This window comes from Malania oleifera, chromosome 9, assembly GCF_029873635.1.
Source record: "Malania oleifera isolate guangnan ecotype guangnan chromosome 9, ASM2987363v1, whole genome shotgun sequence".
In the NCBI taxonomy this organism is placed as follows: domain Eukaryota; kingdom Viridiplantae; phylum Streptophyta; class Magnoliopsida; order Santalales; family Ximeniaceae; genus Malania; species Malania oleifera.
The window spans coordinates 25186915-25199468 of record NC_080425.1 but is presented as its reverse complement, the minus strand read 5'-3'; the positions used below and the strand labels follow the sequence as shown (position 1 = coordinate 25199468).

Below are 12554 nucleotides of genomic sequence, written 5' to 3'. Positions count from 1 at the left end.
TCTCTCTATAAAAAAAATGGTATTTCTAGCAAGCCTCTGTTTCTTAGTGGCCTTCTAGAGGTGGTTGAGCGTGGCTTTATTCATTAAGGTGGTAGGCGGTCTTCTGTAATTGTTAGTTGTATTAGAGAGAATAAGTTCTGCCCTGAAAAGGGAGAAGAAGAAATGAGGTCTCTGGATATGAGTTTCCACTATCAGTTATTTACCTGGTCTTCGATACAGCTAGATCTCTGTGTGATTTTTTGAATTGCATTCATAGATCTGGTATTGTTAAGGCAGCTTTTTTGTATGAGAGGGCAAAATCTGTTGAACTTTCTTAATGACATCTTTATCCACTTTATTTTAATTTTTTCTTGGTTGATGTTTCTCTTCCTTTTCCCCAGATTTTGTTTTCTGGGGCTGGTATTTTTGGATGGAATTATGGATACCTTTCCTCCCGTGTACTTTGATATTTTTTTCCCTCTATAGAATTAAAAGAAATGTTTTCTTTTTTTAATAGTTTTGTTTGTTTGTATTAGGCATTAGGCATACTGTTGCACTAAAACTCTCTTATCTGATTTGCACATGCTTGTATATTTGAAAATATTTTGACAATACTTACATATTTTTTTATTCTTTTCAGTATACTGATGAAGAAGTTGAACACTGTTATGAAGAGTTTTATGAGGATGTGCATACAGAATTCTTGAAGTTTGGGGAAATTGTGAATTTTAAGGTGGCCAACTTCTATCCATGTCTTGGTGCTGACAGTTCTTATTTTTTGATAACATTTTTTGTGCAGTTTCTTTTGTTAACATTATAGCTGTTGCACCAATTTTTTTATAGGTTCTTATTACTTTGTTTTTTCAATAACTATTTTTTTCTTCAAATTTGTTTTTTTTTTTCAATCTATAGTTAACGAGGTTTCTTTATGCAACATGAAATATACGTATGATGACAATTTTATGTTATTATTATTTTTCTTAATGGAAACTTTCCTCTGTGTGCCTCTCAACTCCCAATACTGGTTGAAGAAAATATTGATATATTACGAGTGTGACTAGTGCAGGGAGGATATTTAATTCTCTACTTCGTGTCTTGTATGTTGTCGTGTTCAAATTGTGCCTGTATATATTTATAATTGTATTCATAAACTATTATCTTTTCTTCTTTCAATAGATATAATAAGTTCAAACAAGATTTTGTAATGAATGCCAAAAATTGTTTTGTTTTTCAAGTTATCTGATTGTAATAGTGGTAAAGATATAATAAAAATTTATTTGGAAAGAAAAAGTTAGATAAATTTCTTTCGCATTTTTTTTGTCTTAACATTTAATGAATGTCATGTCCATGCCCAGGTGTGCAAAAATGGTTCATTCCATTTGCGGGGAAATGTATATGTGCATTACAAGTCTTTGGATGATGCAGTGCTGGCGTGTCATTCCATAAACGGCCGCTATTTTGCAGGAAAACAGGTACCATTTCTTTCTCATTTAAATTACTGCTTTTGTTGACTGTGGACATCAACTTTTTATTAGATCTGTGCATTTCACTATTTTTTAGGAAATATGCAACACATTTCTTGCATTTTTATGTTCATTTTCTCTTCTTTTTGGCTCTAGAATCATGATATTCTGCCAATGGTATCTTTGGCTTCTTTTGCCTGTCCTCTGCTAGAGTTGCATCTTGTTCTGATGATAAATTGAACTTGAGTAGTTGGGGTTAGGGATATGATTTTTGATTCAGGCATGCTTGGCTTTTAATATGTTGGAAACGTGAGTGTAGAGTCATCTGAAGCCTTTCTGTGAATATTTGTTTGTAACTTGATTGACATGTAAGAAGGTCTACCCAATTTTGGACTCACCTTTATAATGGTGGGTATCATGTATTGTTGTTTTCCATTCAACTGTTTCATCTCTCTGCAGGAATATGGTTGTTTTTACTCTTCAATCCTGTGTTTAACGGGAAAGGAACTGTTCTTCACTTGTTAATTTTTTTCATGCTTGGTCTTTGGAAGGAAAAAGGGCGAGCTCGTGCGCCAGGGGGTGGGGTGCAGGGTGGGGGGGGGGGGAGTGTGTGGTTTATATTCACACAGTAGAGGCCTTAATTTATCTATGTATTATCTTTGTGATATTACTTTCGTTATCAAATACCCTGCTCCTATACCGCCTTAGAAAGCTTAAGCTAGGGTTCACTATAATTGTTTTCTTGGTGGATATAAATGCTAAGAGGTAAAGGAAGGGGTTTGGGGCCTTTGGGCTGTGAAGGCGTGGATATGACATGGCACAAACATGAAAATGTGAGAAATGTTTTAAAATATAGGGCATATATGGCAAGGAAAAATCATTAAACAAATAATGTAATGTCATATATAAATGCATTACTAATGACAAATGTTAGGTTATTTTATTTTATTTTTTTCAAAAAATCCATTATCAATACATACGCTTCTTCCTTTTTTTCCCACTTTTTTTCATAGAAGGCCTCTATTTTCTTCCATTGCAAATCTCACCATGTTTATTGTTTTTACCAAAAATATAGTTGTTCTCCTGCTCTTCCATAATCATGCATTTTCATGAATAAAATGAAAAAAAAGTCTTACTGCAATATGTTGTTATTACATATAAAGCAAGTTAAAGAAGCATCAGTGTGCCCATGGACTATATTAAGGAGCATTGGAGAAGTGTGTGACTCATACTATATTTAAAAATTTTAAAATTGTAATACATAGTTATTTATAGAAACATGGAGTGGGCTTAGAGTTGGGTGGGCCAGGGTTTATACGCATTACTTTGCATTTGGGTTAGCTGTTGGCTGCTATTGGGCTTGACCCAAATCTATTTAAAGAGCAGCCTACTCCAACTATTTCTCCTGAGCAGGTCCAAGACATCTCAGGCTTTGCAAGGTCCTTTCGTTAGGTATCAGGCCCAGAGCCCATTGGAGAATTCCATTGTGCAGTGACTGCAGTCCTTGGTTTTAGGTAAATCACCTTATGAGAACCCCGAAAGTTCAGCAGGGGTGGCTTCGGAGATGGGTGACAACACAGATGGGCACTGCAAACTTGGTTTTGGGCAGAGTGAGGAGGTGGAGGAGAAACAACATCGTGGTGCATATTCTACAACAGGGGGAGGTACTGGATGAGCAACATGAGAAGTTAATCGGTAGGCAGACAGATGGGGGAAGGGATTTATTGAAGATGGGTGAGTTTACCAGTGGTATTCCTTTGGAGGATGGGTGTAAGGAGGTTCTTATGGAGGATTATGCTTTGAATGTCCAAAACGGGAATAAAGATGTTGCAAGATTTAGTAATGACAAGGCAAGGATGGATGAGGTAAAGGAGGCTCAGGTTGCTGATAAGGCAGAGGCTTTGAAGGTTTATACCAAGGGAGGCAGAAGAGCAAGAAAATTAGGGTTGACTCAATTGGGAAGAGTTGTAGGTCAGATGGCTTTGGGAAGGGGAAGGAGAGAAAGGCTAAGTGTATTAATTATTTGTTTTTGAGATTTTTGTTTTGTAATTTACGTCTCCGCCTGTGTTTTTTTTTTCTTTGTTCTTGCTGTACTGTTCTCTCAATTAAATTTCTTTGTTTATAAAAAAAAAAGGCTAAGTTGATCTTTCTTTAGGGCGGCCCTAGGATCATTTAAAAGATTGTTTCCAGTTCTATTCAGCAGATGAATCACAAGACTTTTACCTTGTACAGTACGCTTCTTCCCTTTCTCTCAAGGCTTGAGACCTCAATGTTGTATTCTAGCTATCGATATTTTCTCATTTTCTTGATTCGCTGAAGAGTTGTATCAGTTGGTATTATTAAATCTTGATATACATTGTTCGCCCACAACCTAACAGCTTAAGCTTTTAGGCATGGTCTTAAATTTCCAAGAAATTGTCAAAATTTCTGCTTTCCACCACCCTCAAAATCGAAATGACAGTCAATTTTCTATCTTAAAAAATTTCTGTTAAAATTTCAATGAATCATCCAAAATTTATGGACTGTCATTTCAATTTCCATTGAACTTTCTGTTGAAAGTTTACTATTTCCTCTAAAATTTCTATTGAACTTTCAAGGAATCATCCAAAATTTATTGTGTGATGGTTAAAAATTATCTCATTCCCTATAATTGGAGTTATTTATCATTCATTTCTATCTCCAGGAGCAATTGGGCTGCGCATGTGGGGAAGTGTTAAAGCTTGATATATATTGTTGGCTCACAACCTAACTACTTAAGCTTGTAGGTAAAGAGGTAATCTAATAGGTTTCAAAGCAAGTTCTAGTAAGTGGAATTAAGTGAAGAATTCAGAGAATTCTCCATGAGGTTTTACATGATGCCATAAAAAAGTACCTTGTTTAAAATAATCAAAACGCAATACTCGATCAACAAGTCATCTCCATGATTGAGGATTGAAGAAGTCATAGCTTTAATCATTGAGTGTGCAAAGAGATGCCCCTTCTCAAGATGATGATGAATGGGTAGGTTGAGTCTCAACATGGAGAGGAACTTGAAAGGTCTTTTTATGTGAATGCATGTAGTATAATTACTAGTTCTCCCATGGAAGATAGGTGGTGGGATGGTGGAATTGAGGTGGAAATTCATAAGTTTTTTTTGTGATTTTATTGATGAAGCATATTTCTCCCTCAAGTTATTGTGCCTACTTTGAGGAAGGTGAGCTCATGGAGGTGAATTCTTTATTCAAAATCAAATAGTCCTTTAGAAAGAGTGCATTCATCAAGTTATTTGTGAAATTTCCCACGAAATTGACAGTGATGAGCCTATTTGTTTTGCTTGGAATTGCGTTAGTTTTCTCTCTTTAGACGTTGAGAATTTTGAGGAAAACTGTTCGCTAATGTGGAATTGGATGGCATGCTTTATTTGGAAGTGATATATGAAGAGACTTGGTAAGATTTTTCAGTTCACAAATTGGTGCAAAAAGAGGAAGAAAAGATAGTCTAACCCAATTTTTAGTGGCAATACAAAGTTTATAAATGGCTGTGTGAATTTTTCTTCAAAATAGATTGCTTGAGTAGTCAGATTAGAGTAATCAACATGAAAAATCACCAGTTACATGCAAATGCAAGAATTTTTTACAAATACATGTGGGAAAGGGAGCCACTGTTATTTTGCATGGGAGGTTAGGACATAAAAGTGAGAAGTGTTGGAAAGTGCATTGTTTGGTATTCTAGAAGACTGTAGGAGATGGTTTCAACTTGAGGCATTTTCTGGAGAGATTGATGCAAAGCTAATTTTCAACTCTTACAGTCCGTTTGATTTAGTAGAATAACTAGTCATTGGAATAAGATGGAATATAGTTTAAACTTTGGGAATCAAGGAATAGTTATTTTTTATATATTCCTAATTGTTTCATTCAACATGTAATAATAAAGGAATAAACATCCCCATGATGAAATTTGGGAATAGTTATTCCTTGTCTATTCCTTATTATGGACTCATAAAATATTTCACATTGTTATTTGTTTATAATAGCAGCATAATTTCTTGTATTACTAATTGTAACTAACCTACTAAAACTAATCTATTCCAAGGAATTTCACAAACCAAACGTAACCTTAGAGTTGAAGGGGTGGTGATGGTTTCTTTGCCAGGGTAGCCCTAGAATCTTTTAAAACGGTTGTTCCAAATTGTATTCAGCAGTTTTATTGGATGAATTATTGATAACTTCAGCTTGCCATGCTGCATTTCTTTCCCTCTTTTTCTTTTTGGGGTTGAGAAAAAAGAGGAAAATTTTATTTTTTTTGCCGCGAATCTGCCCCTCCCCAATCACTAATATGTGTCAGGGTCTTAAGGGTTTTGCCACTCTTACACATGGTTTTGGTTTATGATTCTAATTGGGAGGGAAGGGCGGTTAACCTGGATTCGACCATGCGGATGTCATGGGGGATGGTTCCAATATGTCATTGTGATGTTGTGGTTGGTCCGGATAGTACTGATGATGGTGTTTTCGAACTTAAGATGCATGATTATTAGATCCCTAGTAGTTACTCTTATGTGAATGAGAATCATGGTTTGAAATCGCGGTCGCGAGTAACGTCGCGTAACGATCGTGGGTGTTGCGGGACACGGGAGTCGCGGGTGTTACATAACAGGAAGTGGGCGTAATGGTTGTGATTTTTTTTCATGCATGCACAACCATGCCAAAATTGAAAAATAAGCATGAAATCCATTAATGCATGATTTTTATTGAATTTTGATGGCTTTTATTCAACCTATAAATGCTTTTTAATAGGTAATATGATTTTTATATTAATTTTAGTGCACTGTTTACAAGAAAAAGGCATGTTTTTTTTATAGTTTGCATTACTTTAATGGGCAAAAAGATGTAGAAATGTAATTAAAATGAATAATTAATTAATTAAAGACATAAAAGTTAGTAAAAATGAGTCAATACTTAATATACACATACATGAATTTGAAAAATGATTTGTGTCAAATATCAATAGTTGAATACATGAATACAATTTTACAAATTTATAACATAGCACATGTCACTACCAAAATGAATGACATGGAGGGTCTTCATAATTTGCATTTCTATCTTGAGATTGGGATTGAGAATTATCTCTCCATCCTTGTGGAAATACACAGCTGAATAAACCCATGTTAACGTTATTTTGTTGTTGCTCCTGAAAATGTACTAGTGGTGAAGAAGATCCAACTGATATAGGAGGTGCATGATCTCCTCCTTGACCATATCCTGAATAATATCCATAAGTTAGGGTTGGGGCTGACTCTAGGTAGTGTGTAGAAGAAGATTCACTAGATCCTGAGATTCCTGATCCACTAGGATAAAAACGTGAGTCACGAGATGCATAATGTGGATATGCTAGATGAGATCCATATGATTGGGATGAGCACTCCTCTTGGGTTTTGAAGATTGTTTTCCTGGAGGAATACCCAAGTTATAATTTTCAGCTATATCATGTAGTCCATAACGACTAGAAGGATATATATCCCTTACAAATGATGTCCCTGTGTCATATCCATAATCATATTCTACACTGCCGCCACCACCACCACCACTACCACCCTCCCCCAATGCCAGCTCCAGCACCACAACCACCATCATCATCACTTGGTGGGCTCAAACCAAGATTGTCATTACTTTGTGTATGTTCAGGGCTTGAACTTGAATCATCATGCACGTTTATTGGTGGTTGATCACCTCTTTTGCAGTACCACCAACTTCTCCATTTAAACAATTTGAATTGTCCTGACCGTCGAGTAGTGGTGTCTCTCTCTCTTCCAACCATGGACTCAAAAGATCACCTTCTTCGAAAATGTAGTTCAAATTGATAGGATTGAAACCATCTTCAATTTCCTGTTGGCTTCATCTCATTGTATGTCTTAACTTTAACCTCATGTTGTAATGTACGAAAACAAGTTTTTGTAGTCTCATGTTCTTTAATCTATTTCTTGTTTTCGTATGGATGAGGCTAAAGGTGCTCCAATTATGCTCACAGTTCGAAGCTGATGTGGTCTGGGTAAGAATTCTGATTTCTATTCTTTGGAGCTCAGAAGCACACAAGCCATAATGAATCCACTATTCGGCTGCATGAATAATTAAAGAGAGTTTTATGTCAGTATAGCGTATTTTTCAAAAGTCAAATTTGAACATAAAGAGAGAAAATATAGTCATTCATGCATTATTTAGCTATATTTACCAGAATTTGTTTGTTTCACTACCCTTTGAGCCAACGAGGCCCTTTGAGCCAACGAGGTTCCAAATGTCTCTTGCCTATCTTGGCATAGCAACAACTAAAAAAGGATGATTGTGAAATATAATTAATTAATTAGATGTATTTATAATTATTGTAGAAAGTATTACAGAATACTAAAATAATTCATTTATTCAATTTAATGGAACGAATACTTACTTGATTAATAACTCGAATTTGAGTATTTATATCGGGTACCAACTTGGTTATCATTTTTTTAACCCCATCCATGACTTCTGTAGAAACTTCAGGAGAGAGTGGGGCACCATAAAGAAATTGTGGGTTCAAAAAATATCCTAAAATTAAATTTAGAAACATATTAATCAATAGTTTTTTAATGCAACTATGTATAATTTAAAAGTTAAAATAATAAAAAATTTTATTTGATTTACACTTACCAGTAGCGTGCAAATCTTAGTGCAATTGAAAACTCCACCAGTTGTCAATAATTTTCAAATAGACTTCGTAGAACCGGAAATCTTTTTGAATGACCAACTTCGCCTTATCAATTGTCTCATATATGAAACCAATAGTTGGTTTTTCATCACCATCAACCAATTTAAGAACTTTCACTAAGGGTTCCTGTACTTTAATTATATCGGAGGCCTTTTGTCAAAACTCTTTGCCTAAGATAATCTTCTTTGAATCATATGCTGTACCTAATTTTGCCATCCCAAACCTTGATTTTTTTCAAGCATCAGATGTGAACATTTTCCTTAATGCTTGTTTATGCCTAATAATAGTCTCCAAGGCAATGAAGTTGGTGGCAAATCGAGTGATGACAGGACGAAGTAACTCTCTATTATTTGTGAATTTTTTCATGAAATTCACTATCCATGTGTGGTTGTAAATAAAGGAAGTTATCGTTCTTGTATCTTCTAAGACCTTCACGTTACTTTTCTTACCAATATCTTCAAGGATAAGATTTATGCAATGAGTTGCACATGCTGTCCAATAGAGATTGAGTCTCTTTTGCATTAATAATTCCCCTCCTGCCTTCATTTCAGCTTCATTATCAGTCACTACTTGGATAGCATTCTCCCCTCCAATTTCTTCAACCACCTCGTCCATTAATTTGAAATGAAATTATAGATTCAATAATTACTACTACTTAATTAAAAACATACAAGTTCATAATACTATTTGCATATACAATTAAAATTAGAAAATTACCTGAAATAATATTCAATTGTTTTGCTTGCCACATCAGAGGCATTAACTGACTTATGAAACATGATACCTCTATTGCAGTAAACTAAAAAGTTTATTATGTGTTTTCTAGTTGATCCTGACCAACCATCACATATAAGGGTTACACCTCTTGCCTTCCAAATTCCAGCAAAAGAAAATATATAATCTTTCATTTCTCAATACTCTTGCCTCAAATAAATTTTAGATACCTTATAGGGTGATGGAATCTTTTACCTCCTTTCTAACCTCTGTAGCAACATCATGCATAGGTTGCATAAATGGAGAGTCAGCTACATTTTTCTGGAATCCGATTATAAATTAGGAATTTTCTAATTGCTTTTCCTAATTTACTTCTTAAACCTTTCAGTAACTTAGTGTTGATTTTTGATTGTTTTGCACCTTTGCTTCTTTATAAAATAGGATCTATTGCCTTTAGTTTAACTTCAGGGGTATCAGGATTGATCCATTGTCGCTCACTACCTCTGGCTTCTCGACCACTATAAGATCGAGTTCCTACTCTACTGAAACCACTAGTGCACCACTGCCAGAGCCACCTCCCTCTTCGTAAATATTAGCCCTTCCAATTGTTCTTGCTCAAAATCTTTCTCTCTTCCTATTGTTGCTGTGATCGTATGCTTTCTTGTTGAGCAAATCTCATTATTTCTTCTTCCAAGTCTTCTTCATCCCTCAAATTCTCAAAATCTCCTCTAATTTGGACTTCTGCTTCATTTTGCCTTTTTTGTTTATCTCTTTTCTTCTCAGCATACTGTTGTAGATGTTTTATCATTTGTTCTCTTACTTGTGTGGTCACATTTGAGCATCCAACTACTTGACCCTTTTTATGTGCCAAGTGTTGTTTCAAGCGTGTAATGCCTCCTTTAATTATCCTCCCACACAACTTACACATAATAACATGTTTGTTACCGTTTACCGGAGTACCAAAATGCCAACCAATGTCCTCACTAGGTAAGTTCTCATTTCCTTTCTCATGTGGCATGTTGATAGACTTGATTTGATGATCTCTACACAAAACACACAGAAAATACAAAGTTAAAGCCTTATAAAAAAACGAAAGGTATAATATAATTAGTAAATACTAAATGGTAAGTACTAAATAGTCCTAATTTTAAATACTTATTACATAAAAATAAAATATAATATTTGATTAAGAATAATAAGTAATGTTTATTTAAAATCTTTAAATAAATAAAATTATTAAATATTATATATTTTATTTATTAGTAAAGTAAGAGTGTTTATGCATATATTTAAGGGATGTGTTCTCTTGTTGAAAGGATTTCAATAAATACATATCTTTAAAGTTTGTAAATAATTACAAAAAAATATATTCCTTCATCTTTAAAAAGATATTTTCATTATTTTTTATAACTTGATTTTATTTTCATTTATAACTATAAGAAATTAACATTGCAATTTTAAAGGTGAAAAGGACTTTTGCTCTTCTTTCATATACATCACTAATAGAGATCCATATAATACAAATTGACTATTTAACTTTTTAAGCATTTTCTTAGTATAGGGATAAAATAAATTTTTTTAGAAATTCTAGTAGTAAAAATCAGATATATTAATGTATTAAGTTAAAGTTTTGTTCATTAATTTATCATTTTTTACTTTATTTGATAACTAAAAACGAAAAATAGATAATGTAAAGATTCTTTTTGCCTAATTTCAAATTTAAGGTCAAAATGATGTTTTAAAACTTAAAAAATATTAAGAAAAAAAAAAATGTGATGGAACTAGCCTTTCATAATTACATTTAAAAAAAATAAGACAAATAAAATTTTCATAAGAAAAATTTGTTTTACATATGATTATTGTTGATTTCTAATTTTTTACTATATTAAATTACTTTTTTTTATTCAATTTAACATACACGATACAAGTAACAAGTTACAATTACAACAAAATATAATTTATTTTTAAAAGAAGAATATAATGAAAAATTTAAGTGGCAGTGGGTCTTGGACTTAATCTCATACGCTGTGCGCGCTGGAGAGTGGAGTCGTCGAGAGTGGAGTGCTGAGCTAAGAGAGGAGCCTCGAAGGAGTCGAAGCACAAATGGCCGATGACTCCAAAGTCGAAATCGAAGGGCTGGCCGTTGGCGAGTGGCGACGACTAGCAAAGGGAGCTGTTGAAGGGCTATTGGTGACTCACAGAGGCGGCAGAGCTGCTGCAGGGCTGTCGTCAGGGACTCGCGAAGCTGCTACAACTCCTACAAGGCTGCGAGTGCGACTGCTTGAGGGGGTAGATGAGTAGATCTGATCTGAGGCTTTGAAGTGAAGCCTTCTTATTTAGCTTTGTCCAACAACAAATCATAGTTCCAAGGTATGATTTTCATTTTCTTCTTTCAATCTTTTGAATGTTAGATTGAATGGCAGATCTACCAAGGATGAGTGGTTGGGAGAGGGGGAAAGCAGTGGAAAGCATAGATTTAGGGAATCGTCCTTCGATTGGCAAGCTATCGGCCAGTGTAACAGACCATTACGAATTGTAATGTTGGGTAAAACGGCCATTACAACTATGAATTTCTTCCGCTCCGCAATATTGGCCCGTATCGGTTTCAGGGACCCCAATTTCCGTTACGCAACGACCATTAATTGAAACCATGATGAGAATACTTTGCAGATATGACTTTTGGGGGAATACCAAGTGAGTGGCTTATCTCCCCTGGTATCCTATTGGATACTAAGTGAGCACTTTACGGGAAGGCTCTTGATATCCTCGAGGGGTGTCTTGGGCTTTTTTGTGGAATGGGAGGCCTATGGATGATCCATTTGAGAATGAGATTACATGGTATTCTTAGCCCAGAGGTTTGGGTATTCGCCCTTCTTGGTCATCTACTATATAGTGGGCTGTGTCATCCTAGACCCTAGTTGTGCTGTGGGGATGAGAATTACCCTCGGTATTGGTGGTATGTGAGTTGATCTTCCTTACTGTTTGAGTTTGGGATCCTCACTGATGACCTTAATTGGTTCAAGGGCCCTCAAGCTGTGAGACTTAACCCTTGGGTTTGACACTTGAGTTTTTCCTTAGATGAGGATGAGTATGGCTGAGCTGGACTTGGTGTAGTCTTGCCGCCACACGGGTGTGTCTCCATGACACTTTGGGAAAATTTGGGCAAGGGTGATTTCTTTTTTTGGCGTTTAAGATCTCTGCATCCATGACACTGTGCTTAAATAAAGCCGGCCCCAAATATGTATAAAGAAACAAATAAATATATGTACACAAATATGTGTGTGTTTGTATATGGGTGTATGTGTCGGTCTGTATGTATGTGTGTGTGTGTGTGTGTGTATATGGTATTTTTCATAGCTTCTAAACATATTGTTTTTATTTGATAGCTTTTTAACCTTTCTATTGGGAAGGTTATGTTATCTATAATTATATTAAAATAAGATACATTTTTTTTTTAAAAATTTAATAATATAAGGGCATGATGATATATATTTTTTTTTCAAAATTTTTGTATGTTGTTTTTGTAGTTGGCTGGGCAGATTTGGATCCTTGATGGGTGGGGCATCCCTGCGAGGATGGGGATGCAAATAATGCTCTAGAGCAGACTTGGGGTGATAGGCAGGCCGGATTCAGTCTTTGCCTCTCTCACTCCATATCTGCCCCATTTATGTCTCTAGTGTA

At 35.0% G+C, this 12554-nt stretch overlaps 1 protein-coding gene across 4 annotated transcripts in view; it reads left to right on the top strand.

Annotated features, from left to right (window-relative positions):
- Positions 1 to 12554, top strand: part of LOC131164640 (zinc finger CCCH domain-containing protein 5) — a 68274-nt gene that overhangs the window by 31351 nt on the left and 24369 nt on the right. For all 4 annotated transcript variants that reach the window (XR_009139303.1, XR_009139302.1, XR_009139301.1 and 1 more), the window contains exons 5-6: positions 620 to 712; positions 1335 to 1451. Coding sequence is in view for 1 of the 4 variants with exons in the window: in XM_058121976.1 (XP_057977959.1) it covers positions 620 to 712; positions 1335 to 1451 (210 nt within the window). In the remaining 3 variants the exon portion in view is untranslated. The remainder of the gene's footprint in view (positions 1 to 619; positions 713 to 1334; positions 1452 to 12554) is intronic.